We start from the raw sequence: 17214 nt of genomic DNA on the forward strand, positions 1-17214 counted from the left end.
TGTGAGCCACCATGTGGTTGCTGGGATTTGAACTCTGGACCTTCGGAAGAGCAGTCGGGTGCTCTTACCCACTGAGCCATCTCACCAGCCCCCTTATTTTCAAAGATGGGCTTTTCAACAGGGTCTGACACGTGCTCTGATGAGACAGCGACAGGACAGCCGCTTGGTTCTGTAGTGGAAATAAGGAGCTGAAATAGTAAACACTGCAGGTCTTGGTGGTACCGAGTTATTGGAGAGAGAACATGACCCTTTGGAAAAGAGACCTGAGAACTAGAGTCCAGATGTGACTAGAACCCGAGAACTAGAGTCCAGATGTGACTAGAACCCGAGAACTAGAGTCCAGATGTGACTAGAACCCCTTTTTGAAGAGGGAAAGAATTTTGTAAAATTGATTTTTATATGTGAGTGTTTTGCCTACATGTTTGTCTGTGGACCGCGTGTGCGCCTGTTTTCACAGAGTCCTTAAGACAGATTCTCTCCTTGGACAGCAGTTATAGGCAGTTCTAAGCTGTCATTCCAGGCTTGCGAATTGAATCTGGGTCCTTTGGAAAAACAGCCAATGCTCTTTATGGCTAAGAAGTTAAATAATTTAGCAATGTTGAACAACACATTCCTGTAACATGAAGATAGAGTGTATACACAACAGGCAAATACTTTATTTTGCACTTTTTTCTTTGAAGCAAATGAGAATTTAACCAGCAACATTATTGTAGATTCACGTGTTTCATGGTCAGAAGGAGCCATTAGCTCTGTGTCCTTGGACGTCAACATTTCTGTATTTACCCCTTGAAAAGAACAGAGTAAACGTTACATGAATTTGTGACTCTTAACTATAAGACTTTTATCCTAAATGTTTTTGAAACTTAGCATTAGTTCGTAGTTTCAGTGAAGCAATACAGAAAGAGAAAAAGCATTCTATTGGAAAGTAAAGGTAAAGCGCTCCCAGCCCTGCCGTGCAGTGTGTCCCTCCCATGCAGTGTGTCCCTCCCATGCAGTGTGTGCAGGCAGTTTCGGGAAGCAGATCATGGCTGTGTGAACATAGCCCACTGGATGTCAGTGTTGCTTCAGGAAGATCCTGCACTGAAAGGAGCTGTCTAACAGAACACAGGGAGCATGCATTCTTCTGGTCTCAATATACTATGTTTCTGAGAACAAAGTCAGTGGGTAATTATGAAAAATTAGAAGTCACAATTATGATTAATTATGGGTTACAGATTGATGCTTTGACTGTCATGAATGTTGGTCTGTCACCCTCTACACCCTTCATTGGACTTGACAGTGATAAATCCTGCCTCTCAGAAGATGTTTGTCTTCGTTTTGAGGAGGCAGAAGGCAAATGGTAGAAGTATACGAAAACAGTCTTTCCCGTTCTTCTTAGGTTTTTAGAGCAAGGGATCTGTAGGTACGGTGCCCAGTGTACTTCAGCACATTCCCAGGAAGAGCTAGCAGAGTGGCAGAAAAGATACGCCTCCCGACTGATCAAACTGAAGCAGCAAAGTGAGAATAAACAACTCTCAGGCAGCTACATGGAGACCTTGATAGAGAAGTGGATGAGTTCACTGTCTCCTGAAAAAGTGGTAAGTGCAGACGACCTCTGGTCTGCCTCTAAACAGCTCGCTGGCCTCTGTTCTGCGTTCTCGTGTGCTAAAGTGCAGCGTATTTCTTTAGTTGACTAGAATGTGTGCCTAGTAACCAAAGCTGGACCATTTGTTAAGATGCAGGGCAGAAGCGAACATTTGTCTGGAGGATTGCAGCTCCTGCGGTAATAACCTTTGTTCAGGGAGGTTTTGGTTCTCAGTCTGTAGCTAAGTTTCTTCTCTATCTTGTTTAACTGCATCTCACACATATCACTCCTGTAAGAGTGACCAGAAGGGAATGTGTGACATCCCTTGGTCAGTGAGTGTGTTGTCTGTGCTCATAGCTGATACGTGCTACGTTGCTGGGTTCTCACTGATGGTCCTACCCTCAGACCATAACAGGAATTGCTTTTGCTTTCAGCTTAGCGAATGCATAGAGGGAGTTCAGGTGGAGCACAGCCCTGACCTGTCGGTCACCGTCAACACCAAAAAATCCCACCAGACGTGGACCTTTGCTCTGACCTGTAAGGTATGATGCCCATGCTAATTAAAGACTCAGTTTGGCTCAGTTTCCTGGACTTTTAAATGTCTGCTAAGAGAGTGTTGAAAGTGGCTCGTTCTGAGTACAGTTTTATAGGTTCTGCATTGTGTCAAAGTGGGTTTCCGTATGACAGTCAGTAAATACACCTTTTCCACTTTGAAGTAAGATCCGTTTAACTATATAATATAGAACATTTTCTTAGTTACTTGGTAAAGAAGTCTGACATATATTACATTCTAAACATGGAACATAGGATGGGGTTCATGGCTTACAATAAACTATTTGATAATTTAATTATTCAATCTGGCAGTTCTAAGATTTTTTTCAACAAAAACTTGTTTTTGTATTTCATTTGATTAAGTCACAAATTCTGTAATAGTGTGTCTTTATTCTGTCTTATTTTTATTTTTTGTTTCATTGGCCTTGCCCATGCTAGGCACATGTTCTACCACTGAGCTGTGTCCCCAGCCCTCGAGAGGGGTTCTGAAGTGCTTCTCCTCTTAAATTAGCATGTACGGTCTAAGACCTGAGTAGAGTCAACCTTTCAGTGAGCCTGTTTGGTGAAGAAGTCTTGTGTTCTTTTTGGTGGTATTTCTTCCTGGGACCATCTGGATTGTGAGATGGAGAGTCTAAGAATGTTTAGCTTTAGCCCTGAACCTGATCCCATGCTCTCAAGGGTAACTGTCCTCGAGGCTCTGTAAGCATACTGAGAAATTGACCTAAGGTGGCAGATTTTGCCACAGGCAAAGACGGTCCAGGGAGGCAGTTGATAGAGCATGCATGTATCATTCTGGAAACTTCGCTTTAGTCATTCTCTTTTGTCTTTGTTTTTATTTTTCCTTTTTTTTTTCCTTAAATAGCTTGTGAGCATAGCTTGTTGTGCAGCATAGTACCTTAGGAACATGGCGTGTAGCAGGCCCTTCCGGGAATATTTTCATCGAAGAGCCCAATTACAATTGAATTTTCACCCCGTGTACTCAATGAACTATTTTGACTTCCTTGTAGCCTGCAAGAATGCTGTATCGGGTAGCCTTGCTTTATGACGCTCATCGTCCTCATTTCAGTATCATTGCCATATCTGCCGGAGATAGTACTACCCAGGTGTCACAAGAAGTCCCCGAGAACTGCCAAGAATGGATAGGAGGAAAGATGGCCCAAAATGGATTAGATCATTACGTGTATAAAGTCGGGATAGCATTTAACACAGAAATATTTGGAACTTTTCGCCAAACCATAGTGTTCGACTTTGGACTGGAGCCAGTACTCATGCAGAGGGTGATGATTGACGCGGCTTCTACAGAAGGTAACACTCACACCTGTTCCTCCCATACAGGGAGTAAAAGGCAAGATTAAAGGATATGCATTCAGCCGGGATCTATAATCAGATCACAACTACATTTAAAACAGTGAGCACTGAGCTGGGCATGGTGGCGCACGCCTTTAATCCCAGCACTTGGGAGGCAGAGGCAGGCGGATTTCTGAGTTCGAGGCCAGCCTGGTCTACAAAGTGAGTTCCAGGACAGTCAGGGCTATAAANANAAACCCTGTCTCGGGGAAAAAAAAAAAAAAAAAAAAAAAGATATGTATTGACCCTAAATATTCCACAGAGAGATAGGGAGTAAAAGAGAAAAGTTCCCATGGTAACTGACATGTTCACTGTGTAATGGCCACAAAACGGGTCAGGTTGTGCCTTGGTCTCTTCAGTCAGTGGCCAGGTAAATCTCACCTTGAGACCCCTGAACTTAATTTACATGAGCTGGTAAATTTGGTTTGTTTTGATGTAGCAATTTCATGTTCGAGTAAGATGATTTTAGCATAGGCAAACCTTTTAGTATTTGACTAGAATGTCTTTCTACTGGCAATGATGTATATACCTACAGTGTCTGTTTCCATTTTCTTCTGAGTGTTCTGTTAGGTCTGCTGATGTTAGTCCATTATCTGCAAAGGGAAGCCTCAGCCTTAAGTCAGCCTTAAGTCAGCGTGCGCCTTCACTGCTGTTAAGGAGGGCAGGGTATCTTACCAGGATCTGCTTGGTGCTTGGGAAGTGTCCCTGGTTCAGCACAGAAGCACCTGTATGCTTGACACTCCAGCTAATTTGCTTTGTATATTGTTGCCTGTACCTGCATTTGATGCCTGTAGCCAGAAGAGAGGGTAGTTAGCCCACACTTACTTCTGTGGCGCTACGTGCTTTAATTTATTGAACACATGATTGAGGATTTCCTTAATAACTGTGTAGTGAGCTGTATGACATTTGCTGCTCTGCTGACTGGAACTAACCGTAATGTGGAGGATGCCTATCAGGTACCACCGGGACCCACTCATTAGAACCTGGAGTAGTTCTCTTCTCATGAGCTCACACTAGGATGTTAAATGGTTTGGGTGTGGGGACCAGGTGGTGGAATTGGTTTATCTTTTGCTTTTGTTTTTTTAAGTCAAGGTTAACAGATTTATTTATTTATTTATCTATCTACACATTCATTCATTTATTATTTTTTTTCTGGAACAGGGTCTCACTAAGTAGCTCAGGCTGGCCTCAAATTCACCAGTCTCCTGCCTCAGTCTCCCCAGTGCTGGAATTACAAGTGTGTGTGACCCTGCCTGGCCTTCCCTGGTGTTAATTCGTGCCAGGCTTTTGCAGTTAGGCGGTGTCTTCTTTGTGTGTGTTAACATAACCTGGACTCCATTTTATCTCATTTTCTGCCTTGTTTGGTTCCATTTACATTTTATTTGCTTATATATAATTTTGTCATTTTCTCAGTAGGAACAAAAATGTTAATTTCCATAGCCAAATAGACATGTCAGTAGATAAAAATAAAAGCACAGGGTGTAGCAGATCTTTTTTTTATGAAGGACTAACTAGATGGTAAATATTTTCGGTGTTGTGAGAAATGGATCCTAGGCAGTTGTTGAGGACCGGGTCTGACTGCACACACAGCTTCAGAGCTGCACTGATTTACGTTAGGAGGTGACGTTGTAGGAAGAAAAGAGACTGAGCTCCTCTCTGGCCTCCAGATGGAGTTTGTTTTAGAAGTTTCTTTTCAGAGTAGTGGCTTAAACTGATGAGGAAGGGAAGGGGCACTTTGACGGCTGTAAGTGTACTTCACGTCTGGAAGAAGAGCGGTGGTGACGTCACCCCGAGCTAGTTGGGAAATCTGGTTTTCTCCTGTCTCTTTGGCTCTGGGTAGAGGTCTGAACACCTCTCCTTGATGGGCAGCCTTTAGAGAGTGGAGTAGTGAACCTTCCTTAGGAGCTGAGGACCAGAAGTAAGAGGTGCGTATTAATCGTAGCGGGCATTCAGAACAGCAGTTTTCAGGCTGGTGAGATGGCTCAGCAGGTAAAGGCACCGCCTCCACGCAGATTGGGGAGTGTGCACATTGCCATGGGACACTTGTGGAGGGCAGTTTTCAAGAGTCAGTTTCCTTCTACCTTGTGATCCCAGGGCTCACACTCAGACTGTCAGGCTTGGTGGAAGTGCCTTTATCACTGAGCCATCCTGCCAGCCCGGACTCTACTATGATAATGTTATCCTTTTTCATTATTATTAGTTATTGTTGTTATTAGTGTGTGTATGTATGTGTGTATATGTATGTGCTCACGTGCCATGGGTATGAGGGTAGCCCTGGCTGTCCTAGAACTCACTCATAAAGATTTCCCTACTCTGCTTCATGTGTGCTAGATTTAAAGGTGTGCACCACTCCACCCAGCTTAGTTTTCTTATCTTATACTTGGTATCATTGACGATGGTCCTCCTCCTTTGTTCCAGTGTCTTTTACTGTATAGATGTATTTGTTTCCATACGACGTGAGTTTTATCAGGATACTTGAGTAACAAAAGCAGACAGTCATAGCATAATACTTGTTTCCTTTTTCAGTGGCTTTTAAATTTTTTCAAACTTCTTCTTCTTTTTCTTTTTGTGTCTGAATCTTTTGCCTGAATGCCTATCTGTCACATGCATGACTGGTGCCCACAGAGGCCAGGAGAGGGTATTGGATTCTCTAGGACTGGAGTTACAACTGGTTATGAGCTGTCATGTGGGTGCTGGAAGAGTAGTTAGTGCTTCTAACTACTTCTTTGCAGCCCCTTAAATATATATTCAGTGTTTTACACTGTTAGTACAGAGTTCTTATCAGCAAAGGCTTTGAGGCAAGGGCTTGGTGGAAGCTGAGCTAGCGTTCGTTCTCTACACTCCTCGTAGCCGCAAGAAGTGATGCAGCCATACTGTGTATTCTCTCATGTCTTGGAATGCTTGTGTGGACAGCATCCAGAAACACAGGAGCAAGATAAGCAGTCGCCTTGCTGAGCTGGTGTCAGGGTCATAGCCTGGTCCTTTTTACTTCATGCTCAGCATGTTCATCATTGGGACATTGATAAATAAAGTGTTCCAGTTACAGGTCTGAGGATATGCTTGGGAACTGATGCAGCTCTGGGTTCTGTCTTGTGTTTGAAATATTATAAATTACAATATAACTTGATCTTTGCATGCAGAGAAATTTAGTGATGGAGAGAAATTGGGATTTGAATGGGACGAGTCTTTGTCTTTACTGTGTGCCTCTTCCACTTGATTGGCAACTTACTGGTGTCTTCATTAGGGTTTATATTTCTGTGAAAACATACCACGGTTAAAAGCAACTTGGGGAAGAAAGGGTTAACTCATCTTACAGCTTGGGGAAAAAAGGGCGGAACCTCAAGGCTGGACCCCTGAAGACAGGAACTGGTATGAAGACCACCTCTTACTGGCTTGCTCTCAGCATTGTTTTTTTTTTTTTTTTTTTTTTTTTTTTTTTTTTTTTTTTTTACAGGGTTTCTCTGTGTAACCCTGGCTGTCCTGGAACTCACGTTGTAGACCAGGCTGGCCTCGAACTCAGAAATCCGCCTTCCTCTGCCTCCCGAGTGCTGGGATTAAAGGCGTGCGCCACCACGCCCAGCTCAGCATTGTTTTCTAAGTTCCCACAAAACAGCCCATGAGGTCTGAGCACTCAGTGGCTTTTCCAGCCCCAAAGTTCCAAAATCTCTTTACAATCCTCCTCAGCACATGGCCAAGTCTATCACAGCAACACCCCTCCTCCTGGTACCATTTCTACCTGAGCTTGCTCTTGCTGTGTTAAACACCTTGACCAAAAGCAGCCTGGGGAGGAAAGAATTTATTTCTTTTAAACTTCCCGTCCACCACTCATTATTGAAGTTAGTCATGGTGGAAATTCAAACAGGGCAGGAACCTGGAGACGGGAGCTGATGGAGAGACCATGGAGGAGTGCTTACTGTTGTGATCTCTATGGCTTGCTCAGTCTGCTTTCTTATAGAAACCAGGACTACCAATCCAGCTCGGGCACAGGGGTACCACCCATAATGGGCTGAGCCCTCCCACCCCAATCCCTAATTAAGAAAATGTACTACAGACACGCTAAATCACGGAGGCATTTTCTCACTGAGAATCCCTCTTCCCAAATGACTCTAGCTTGCATCAAGGTGACATAAACTAGCCAGCATAATTGCTAAATAAGTTTTATATGCAAAGCATGCTGACAATGTCCACGCTCCTTCTAAAGTTAAACATTTGGCCCTATTGGGCCATCTGTTCTTGCTGTGCTTACCCGACATTCTGCCGACCTCATGGGGTAAGGAATGCCACCCATTCTCCTTGAGTCCTAGTGGGCCTCAGCCACCAAAGGCTGTTGCCTTTCATTCACACTTATTGATGATGGTATTTCATTGCATTAGTGTGACTCAGGGAGACTCACAGTAGAGTTACATTTTCCCAATTCATTATTCATTATTGAGCTAAAACCCTTCCTTAGTTAATTTGGCTTTTGAGTGGAATTAAAAACATAGCTCCATAGATTCCTCTCCCCCACACGATTGTTGTTATCTGCAGCATCCAAAACCTTTTTATTTATGGGCCAAGAGGGAATTAGGGGATATCTTTCCTCTAATAGCTATATTGTGATCTTTAAACTGTTGAAGAAATGTGTGTGACTTAAATTGTGCTTTCTTTTTAAAATTCAGTTGTTTTCCTGGTTGGTGAGACACTGGGGTTTAGAAGAATACACTAAGTGTTAAATTGTCTTTGGGTAAACGCGAAGGCTAGCGGTCAGAATGTGTGGTAGACGGCACCCGTGACGGGAGGAGGAGCTTTCCGTGCGTGCTACACACCCACTCCACTCATGGCAAAGTTTGGAATTGGGTTTTGGCTGTCTGGAAGCAGCATAATTAAAATTTGTCTTAGGTTTTAGTCTGGAAGCATGATATTTATTTCTTTGCTGTGACTCTAGGAAGACATGATAACACCAGCCCAAATTTAGTTCACCGTAGAAGTTATTGCCAGTTGGCCAAAGTTGATGGCAAATGAAGGACACATACCTTCTAGTTCTATGACCCTGTGTGGCCAGCAAAGCTTTAGAAACAGGGTTTTAAAGTTAGTCACGCAGGTCAGTGTACGCTAATAAAAGCGCGTGGGGAAGCTGCTTGCTGCCTTCACTGTTTGAGTCTGTTTATGTGTGTTTAAGGAATACATTCGGTTTTGTTTTTAGTATTTATTAATGTGTACTTTGACAGTTTCATACTTTTTAATTTTTTTTTTTTGAGACAGAGTCTCTATGTAGCCCTGAATGGCCTCAAATTTACAGAGATCTGCCTGCCTCTGCCTTCAGATGCTGGGACTAGAGGTGTATGCCATCACATCTGGCACAGTTTTGTGTGCTTAGGGAGTGTTTCTCTGTCTGCGCATGCACGTACACGTGCGTGTTTCAGCTTTCTATTAGCCTCTTAAATAGAGAAAAGAGGGACCAGTGGTTGCCTTAGTGAGGAAGGCTTGCTGTTGCCTCTGGGTAGCTGTGTGGGAGAGGAAGGGTAGTGGAATGGAAGCCAAGGCGCCAGTTGGGAAGTTACTGTGCGCTTGTGTTGATTTGTAATGTGAACGGCCAAAACTGTAAAACCAGAGACCAAAACTTTGGTCTTCTAAGGAAGGGTGTGGCGTGTGATTTTGAAATTAGGAAGCATTTTATCTCACGTTTAGTTAATAGAGCTGCTTTTAATAAGTTGCGTTTATTGAATGCGTCTGGGCCATCTCTGCTTTTGTTTCCCCTCATTGCCTTTTTGTGCAGTCTCCAGGCCCCATTAAAAGTACTATTTAAATTGGATGCATTTCATATTTCAAAGCGAAGCTTTCCTTTGGATACTATATCCTAATGGATAGTAGATGTGTGGCTGAAATGTGAGCAGGCTCTTGAAGTCTTCACATCATAGAGGCCAAGGACATTGGCAAGCATCTCTTGTGTCACATTAGCTGTTCTGGTTGAGTTGGTTATTTTTGTAAAAAATAGATTTATTTTTATTACTTTAAAGCTATATGTAGGTTTGCTTGTCTACATGGGAGTGTGTACAGGGGGAATGGAGGTGTCCTCAGAGACAGCAGCATCGGTTCCCTGGAGCTGGAGTTACAATTGTGAGCTGCTGAGTGTCGGTGCTGGGAACTGACCTCTGGTCTTCTGGAAGAGCAGCAAGAGCTCTTAACTGCTGAGCCAGCTCTTGTAGCCCCGAGTTGGTTACTTTAAGAGTGGCGTCTCAGCCGGGCGTGGTGGCGCACGCCTTTAATCCCAGCACTCGGGAGGCAGAGGCAGGCGGATTTCTGAGTTCGAGACCAGCTTGGTCTACAAAGTGAGTTCCAGGACAGCCAGAGCTACACAGAGAAACCCTGTCTCGAAAAACCACAAAAAAAAAAAAAAAAAAAAAAAAGAGTGGCATCTCTTTCATGGTGTAGCTAAGTATATAAGTATATCCTGTTTGTTAGGTCTTTGGTTCTGCTGTAGATTCAGTGTAGGCTCTCACTCATGGTAGGTAAGTGCTGTACCACTGTGGGTATAGTCTACTTTAACTTCTAGTGGACTTCTCTCTCTCTCTCTATTATTTTAAAGATTTATTTATTTATTATATGTGAGTACACTGTAGCTGTCTTCAGACATTCCAGAAGAGGGCGTCAGATCTCATTACAGATGGTTTTGAGCCACCATGTGGTTGGTGGGAATTGAACTCAGGTCCTTTGGAAGAGCAGTCTGTGCTCTTAACCGCTTAGCCATCTCTCCAGCCCCCTAGTGGACTTCTCTTAAATGTATTTACAGTTTCTGCCTACTTTCCACATCTCAGGGTATGCATAGTTCCATGGGTTTGTAATTCCTCTCAGCCTTCTTTGGAGATTATTGTTACAAGGGTTAATAAGGAATGCCCATAAGTACTATTAATAAGCACTGTTTGCTAATAAGTGCTGTCGGGCTCTCCTAAGTGTTGTGAATGCTGGCCCATGCCTGTTCAGTTTTTGTCTTTCCAGAGTGTGGTTCATTTGAGATGGTGTAGTGGGGGGAGCATACATGCCATGGTGAGCTGACTCAGCAGTCCTAAGATTACCTAAGTCTGGGGATCACAGCAGTGGAGCTACAGTGGGAGATGAGCACCCCAAGGATCATATCTGCTCCCCATCCTCATGGGCGAGGGGGCCTTACCTTCTTTTCCATAAGTGTCACTCAAGACCTTTAAGCACTGTAAGTTAGGTGGTGGCTCGTTACACAGTTTAACAAAGGTGGGTGTTTTGTTTTGTTTTGTTTTGAGGTAAGAGGACTGGAGCAGGATTTGGTGGCTCACACATCTTATCCCAGTAGTCAAGAATAATCAAGAAGCTGAGGCAGGGGGATAACTGCAAATTCTAGGCCATAGAGCTATAAAGGAAGACTCTCTCTCTAAAACATTCCCCCAGCCTCCCCCAAAATCACCCAACTTCAAAAACAAGAGAGAAGAAAAAACTCGAGTAAGAGGAATGAAGAACAGAGGCAGAAGCTGCCTGAGGTTCCTGTGAGAATTAGCTCTGTGAAGCCTCTCCTTAGGAGCCTCCAGCCGCTCACACACCCCATCTTCTGGGGCTGCACACGGCAGCTGTCTTCAGGCCCTCGCTTTATGGCCACAGCTTCCCCCTCCTTCATGGTCATTAATAGAGCGTTGTGTGTGGTGGCTCATAACCTAGTCCCTGGGCTTGGAAGGTTGGGGCTGAGGAGAAACGTGAGTTCTGGGCTAGCTTAGCCTACACAGTGAAATTCTCCCCCTCCTCTCCCAAAAAAGAAACGAAGTAAGAAGTAACATTGTTTGAAAACTTTGTGGTGCCACTTGCTCTAATAATTTCTTAAAACCAAAGTACGAAATATGACATTATCTACATAAAATGTCAAAAGATATGCCTATACCATGTTCCTAAAATCTGAATACTTCCAGTCAGAAGTAGAGAAGTTGAGTTTCTGTATAATTTGTGTAGATTTTTAACCTAACAACAGTGGTGTTCTTGGAAGACCATTTTAGGTCTGTTGTCCCAGCACCTTAAGGAACACAGGAATAGTCAGTGACTTAAATGACACAGAATGTGTTGCATTAAGTAGTCTGACTTCACTTAAAGAAAAATATAGCCGGGCGGTGGTGGTGTGCACCTTTAATCCCTGCACTTGGGAGGCAGAGGCAGGTGGATTTCTGAGTTCGAGGCCAGCCTGGTTCTACAGAGTGAGTTCCAGGACAGCCAGAGCTACACAGAGAAACCGGTTTCTGTCTCGGGGAAAAAAAAACAACAACCAAAAAGCAAACAAAAACAAAAGAAAAAAAAGAAAAATGTAATTATGAAATGTAAATTTCCAACGTTATACTAGAAGTTTGACATCCTTCTGCCCTTCTACAAAGTATTTTTCTTTCTTAGTACAGGGACTTATTTTATAGCCCTGACTGCCCTGGATCTTGCTCTTATCTACCAGGCTGGCCTTGAACTCACAAATTTGCCTGTCTCCTAAATGCTGAGATTAAAGATGTGTGCCTCCAAGCCTAAATGCCTAACCCAGTGAAGAGCATTTCTTTACTTAAATCTTTCTGTCTCTGTCTCTCTCTGTCTCTTTGTCTCTGTCTGTCTGTCTGTCTGTCTCTCTCTCTCTCTGTACACTTATGGATGTCGGAAGAGGGTGTCTGGAACTGGAGTTATGGGTAGCTATGAGCCAGTGTCATGGGCTCTGGAAGTCATACTCTGGTCCTCTGAGTAGAGGCAGTAAGTTGCTGCCTCCTCTTAGCTGCTGAGCCATCTCTCCAGCCCCCAGAGTAGTCTGAAGTGTAAGTTTAATGGGCATCTTCGCTGTTGTGATCATTGTACTTGTGCTGCCATTTGAGAAATAGCAACACTCTTAGAAAATGCTTTCACAAGGACCAAATGTTAGAAATTAGGACCTTTATATATTCTTATTAAGATGTTAGGATATTCGCTACTGTTGTGAATTTCTTTGTGAGTGACTGGGTGCTTATGTGCCTATGTGGCATCTAGAGAGTGCAGCGTCAGAGCTTGGGGTGTAGTTCAGTGGTAGATATGTTGGGCTCTGGGTTTCATCTCCAGCATTACAAAATAAGAAACACATACCAAAGCACTAAGTGGATGAGCGGTTGCAGTCACGCCTGTCCGAATTCAGACATAGCTTAGTGTGACTTTTCCTGCGCTCTCTCTGTCTGAAGTAGGGAAGGAAGCCTTTCCTCTTATACTAAAACTGAATCTTGGCTTAATGAGTCTGTTAAATAACTTTTCACCTTTTGTCTAATTCTCGATTTCTCACTGTGGCTTTCTTTCTTTCTTTCTTTTTTTTTTTTTTTTTTGAGACAGGATTGGCTGTCCTGGAACTCACTTTGTAGACCAGGCTGGCCTCGAACTCAGAAATCCCCCTGCCTCTGCCTCCCGAGTGCTGGGATTAAAGGCGCACTGTGGCTTTCTTTCATCCTTGCTAGTTTATGTTACATCTCTTTAAGTTCCTGATTTTGATATCGAACCCTGCTTAACGTGTAATTTTGCACAGTTTAACATGGACTTTTCAGAAGTGACATTTAAGTGGCTTCCAGTCACATGTTCCCAGGAGACAATGGTGTTGTACGTCTGATCTTCTCACAGATTGGTGCGGGTAGCAAAGTGATGTCCACACAACCAAAGCCCAGAACTCTGTGGACTTTTGTTCTTCTCTGTGTTTTTGGGGCAGGTCCTGGTAGGGTGCGGAGGAAAGGGACTGTTTTGGCTCCCGTAGTACAGTCTGTCACACAGGATAATCAGTTCTTCCTCCTGCACATCACATAGTTCTGAATGTTTCCCCAAATAGCTCTCTGTGGTATAACCTAACCTAATGTATAAAAAGGTGTTCTTAAATGGGTTCCTAATAATGTATGATGTTAAGAAAGTCAAAATATGTCTGGCATGGGGAAAGTACTGTCAGTGAGTTTTGTGCTGTTTATTTCTAAGGGTTTTATCTTTAGTATAAGAAGCTGTTACAGAAGCGAGCACTTGCACATCTGAGAGTTTGATGTCATGTTCTTTCATGAATGTGTTCCATGTTTTTGTGTAGATCTTGAATACCTGATGCATGCAAAGCGGCAGCTGGTAACCACAGCCAAGCGCTGGGACTCCTCGTCTAAGACTATTGTAGATTTTGAACCTAACGAAACTACTGACCTGGAGAAGAGCCTTTTGATCAGATACCAAATCCCTCTTTCTGCCGACCAGCTGTTTACACAGTCCGTCTTAGACAAGTCCCTGACCAAGACTAACTATCAGTCGCGGCTGCACGACCTGCTTTATATTGAGGAGATAGCCCAGTATAAAGAAGTCAGCAGGTATGTTCTCTGAGCACCTCTTCCCGCCGCTCTGCTCTGCTCTGCTCTCCCCACCCCTCCTCCCTCTTTCCACCTGTGGCCCCTGTCCACTCCTTTCCTTTCTTTCCCCTTTACAGTGTTGATTTTAACTTTACAATGGACATGCTTGAGTGAGGATGGGTGTTAAATAACTGTTTTTCACTAGCTGTGTTTTTCATTTAACTAATTACCTAATTTAGAAACAGGGTCTTATGTGACATCCTGGCTGGCCTAGAACTTACTATGCAGGCCTTGAACTCTCATGAGTCTTTCTGCCTCTGCCTCTTGAATGTTAGGGGTACAGACATGGGCCAGCACCAGTGCCTTGGTGCTCTGGATTCTATCTTTAACAGAAGTGCATGTAAGACTTGTGTTTAGTGTGTGTGTGTTTAGTGTGTGTGTGTGTGTTTAGTGTGTGTGTGTTTAGTGTGTGTGTGTATTGTATGTTTGTCATAAAACCTTACTGAGCCTCTGCTCTGGGATCAGCTCTGCTCACTTTGGGAGTATAAAACTGGTCCCTGCTCTTGAGAAGTTTTACAGTGAGTACGGGCCGTGCTATGGTATGCACCTAACGGGTATTTGTGGAGTCAAAGGACAAACACAGAAGCAAGCCACATCTTCTGAAAGCTTTTTGAAGAGTGAGATGGTTTAGATAGAGGAAAATCATTTGATGATGACATGTCATTATGTCCATCTATAAGTGCTCCACCTTCTTATGCCTTAGTCACAGGCACACACCAAGAGCTGAAACCAAAGATTGTCAGTTTAAGAGAAGTAGTCTGAAATGAAAGTGGGAGCGAGTGAAACGATTAACAAGGCCATTTTTATTTGAAAGTACTTTTCTTCTGTTTAGGTAAAATAGGATGAATCTTCAAAATTGAACCTCAGTGAGATGAGATTACATTTTTATAACAATTTTTCCTTTTAACTATAGTCTAGCCAATACATTTTTTTCCTTCAAACTGACTTATTAATAACGGATTCAGAAACTCTTATCCGAAAAGGAAAGGTAAACCTCAAAAATGCCTTGTGCTGCTCTGCAGGTCTGATGGGGTGGAACCTGTCAGAGCATCTACTTATGTTCAGTATGCAAAGGGAGTGTAATGTATTTCATTATGCTGGGACTGTGTCTTGGCCCTTTTGGGCTGTGCTCTTCTCTCCCTCTCTCTGGAATCTGACTGTAGAGCCTAGGCTGGTCTTGAACTTGTCAGCCTTTTGCCCTTTCCTCTTGAGTGCTCATATTACAGGTATGTGCTGGCCCATTTATACAAGTCTTTGTTTTGAAGATTTTATTTAGTGTGTGTCTGTGTGAGTGTGGACTCATAAGCGCCCAAGTGCTCCTCTCCTCCCACCCTGGTTTTGAGGCAGGGTTTCTCTTGTTTTGCTGCCATACTGTATGTGCGTGCTTCTGGTCAACTCTCCTGTCTCTGGCCCTCACTGAGACCACAGGCATTGGCTACTGCATCTGGTCTCTTGAGTGGGTTGTGGGGATTAAACTCAGCTCAGGCACCTAGCACTTTTACCTGCTGAGCTGTCACCTCCCATTTGTGTAAATCTTAAAAGGCTTGAATTTATTGTGCTTGTAGTCTGAGCTGAAGAAATCATATTTTATTAACACACGAACATGCTCGTGTGTTGTTCCCATTATCATTTTTTTTCTTAAGAAAAATACTGTGTGAGTATTGGGATGAGTAGCAGTGACCAGATGCCTGGCATGATGACACATACGGTTAATCTCAGCATTTGGCCGCTTGAGCTGCAGAAGGAGATGGGGCTTAGTGAATCCCAGGACAGCCAGGGCTGAGTAGCAAGATCCTATTTCAAAATTTAAAAAAAGCACAACTTACCAGAGAGTTGGGCCTAGTGCTACACACCTTTAATCCTAGCACAAAGGAAACAAAACCAAGAGGATCATGAGTTCAAGGCCAGCCAGCGGTTTCTGAGCTAGAGCCCAGCCACACCGTGAGACTTGTTTATAAAGCTTCAGTGTGCAGGAGCTAAGGGCAGTGCGCTTGGGCTCATTGAATTATGAGAGGCTCTCAGGGTCTCCAAGGTCTATTTCTCCCCTAAAAGGAAACAACTTTAGCCATATGTTGATGTGCATTCCGTGATCCTACCTCAGAGGAATTCCATCCAATTCTGAGAGAAATAGGATTTAGGGCTGGAGAGATGGTTCTGAGGCGCTACTTTCTGTTCCCAGCACCCACATCAAGTGGCTCACAACTGCCCTTAACTCCAGCTCCAGGGATCCCACACTTTGGCCTCTGGGAGCCCCTGACATACACATTTATATCCCCCATAAACAGAATTTTAAAAATAATAAGTATAAATCTTAAAATCAAAGAAAGAGCCATTAGCTGAAACTCTGCTTTCCATGAACTTGCGCAGTGCAAGCCTAATTGGCCTGGCTACTCAGTCCACCTGCCCACAGGCCTACAGTGGATGTGGGCTGTGTGTGTCACCCTCTGTGGGTTACCTTGCTTCTCCCTCTGCTGCAGTAGACCAGGCCTTCTCTTGTTACTGGCCTGATTCTTGTTCATGTAGTCGGAAAAAAATCTCATGAAACCAAACTTACTGTATAGCTCTGGCATTTGAAAATTGAAATATCACTTCAGAGATAATGAGCTAACAAATGCTGGCATTGGTCCCTCCATGTTTCTTAGGAGCTAGACACGTGGTTTTACAGTAGTTGGAAATTTTGTTGGCTGTTATTCTGCCTCCTGGGAAGGCTGAGATTACATAGACTTCAAGATTGATTCAGAATGTGGTGTGCAACAGTGGAAAGGATTGCCTTTGTTCATTCACGGTGTGCTTTATATTTAAAGTGTTTGAATTTCAAAGGGCTGTTCTTGAAAGGATTTATCTTATTTTAAATTCTGTGTCTGTCTTGGTGTGCATGTGCAAGGATTTGCACGTAAGTGCAGGTGCCCGAGAAGGCCAGAGGGGAGGGGAGGGGAGGGGCAGAGCCTCTGGAGCAGGGTGTCATTACAGTTACACAGCGCCTCCAGAATCAGGGCTTTGTGACAGTATTGTAGAGGAATATCAGTTGGTGAGAGAAGCACCGTCAGTGCAACTCAGCTTTTAGCATGGACACATGGAATGGTGGAGCCTTTTTTTTTTTTTTTGGTTTTTGTTTTTTGTTTTTCGAGACAGGGTTTCTCTGTGTAGTCCTGCTGTCCTGGAACTCACTCTGTAGACCAGGCTGGCCTCGAACTCAGAAATCCGCCTGTCTCCGCTTCCCAAGTGCTGAGATTAAAGTCGTGCACCATCACTGCCCGGCTGGTGGAGCCTTTTTGCATAATGCAGGCAAGCGTTCGTTTGGAGACACACACAGGAGGGGTCAGGGGTTATTTGGTGCTACATGTCTGGGCATGGAGAATGCAGGAACAAAGGCATCCATTAGGGAGTAAGATGAGGGCACAC

At 43.7% G+C, this 17214-nt stretch overlaps 1 protein-coding gene across 4 annotated transcripts in view; it reads left to right on the forward strand.

The window, feature by feature from the left end:
- Helz (helicase with zinc finger) overlaps positions 1–17214 on the forward strand; it is a 139875-nt gene that overhangs the window by 54306 nt on the left and 68355 nt on the right. For all 4 annotated transcript variants that reach the window (XM_021176881.2, XM_021176882.2, XM_029483195.1 and 1 more), the window contains 4 exons: positions 1379–1577; positions 1999–2106; positions 3124–3421; positions 13506–13773. In XM_021176881.2, the coding sequence (XP_021032540.1) occupies positions 1379–1577; positions 1999–2106; positions 3124–3421; positions 13506–13773 (873 nt within the window). The remainder of the gene's footprint in view (positions 1–1378; positions 1578–1998; positions 2107–3123; positions 3422–13505; positions 13774–17214) is intronic.

The sequence above is a fragment of the Mus caroli genome, chromosome 11 (assembly GCF_900094665.2).
Source record: "Mus caroli chromosome 11, CAROLI_EIJ_v1.1, whole genome shotgun sequence".
Taxonomy (NCBI): domain Eukaryota; kingdom Metazoa; phylum Chordata; class Mammalia; order Rodentia; family Muridae; genus Mus; species Mus caroli.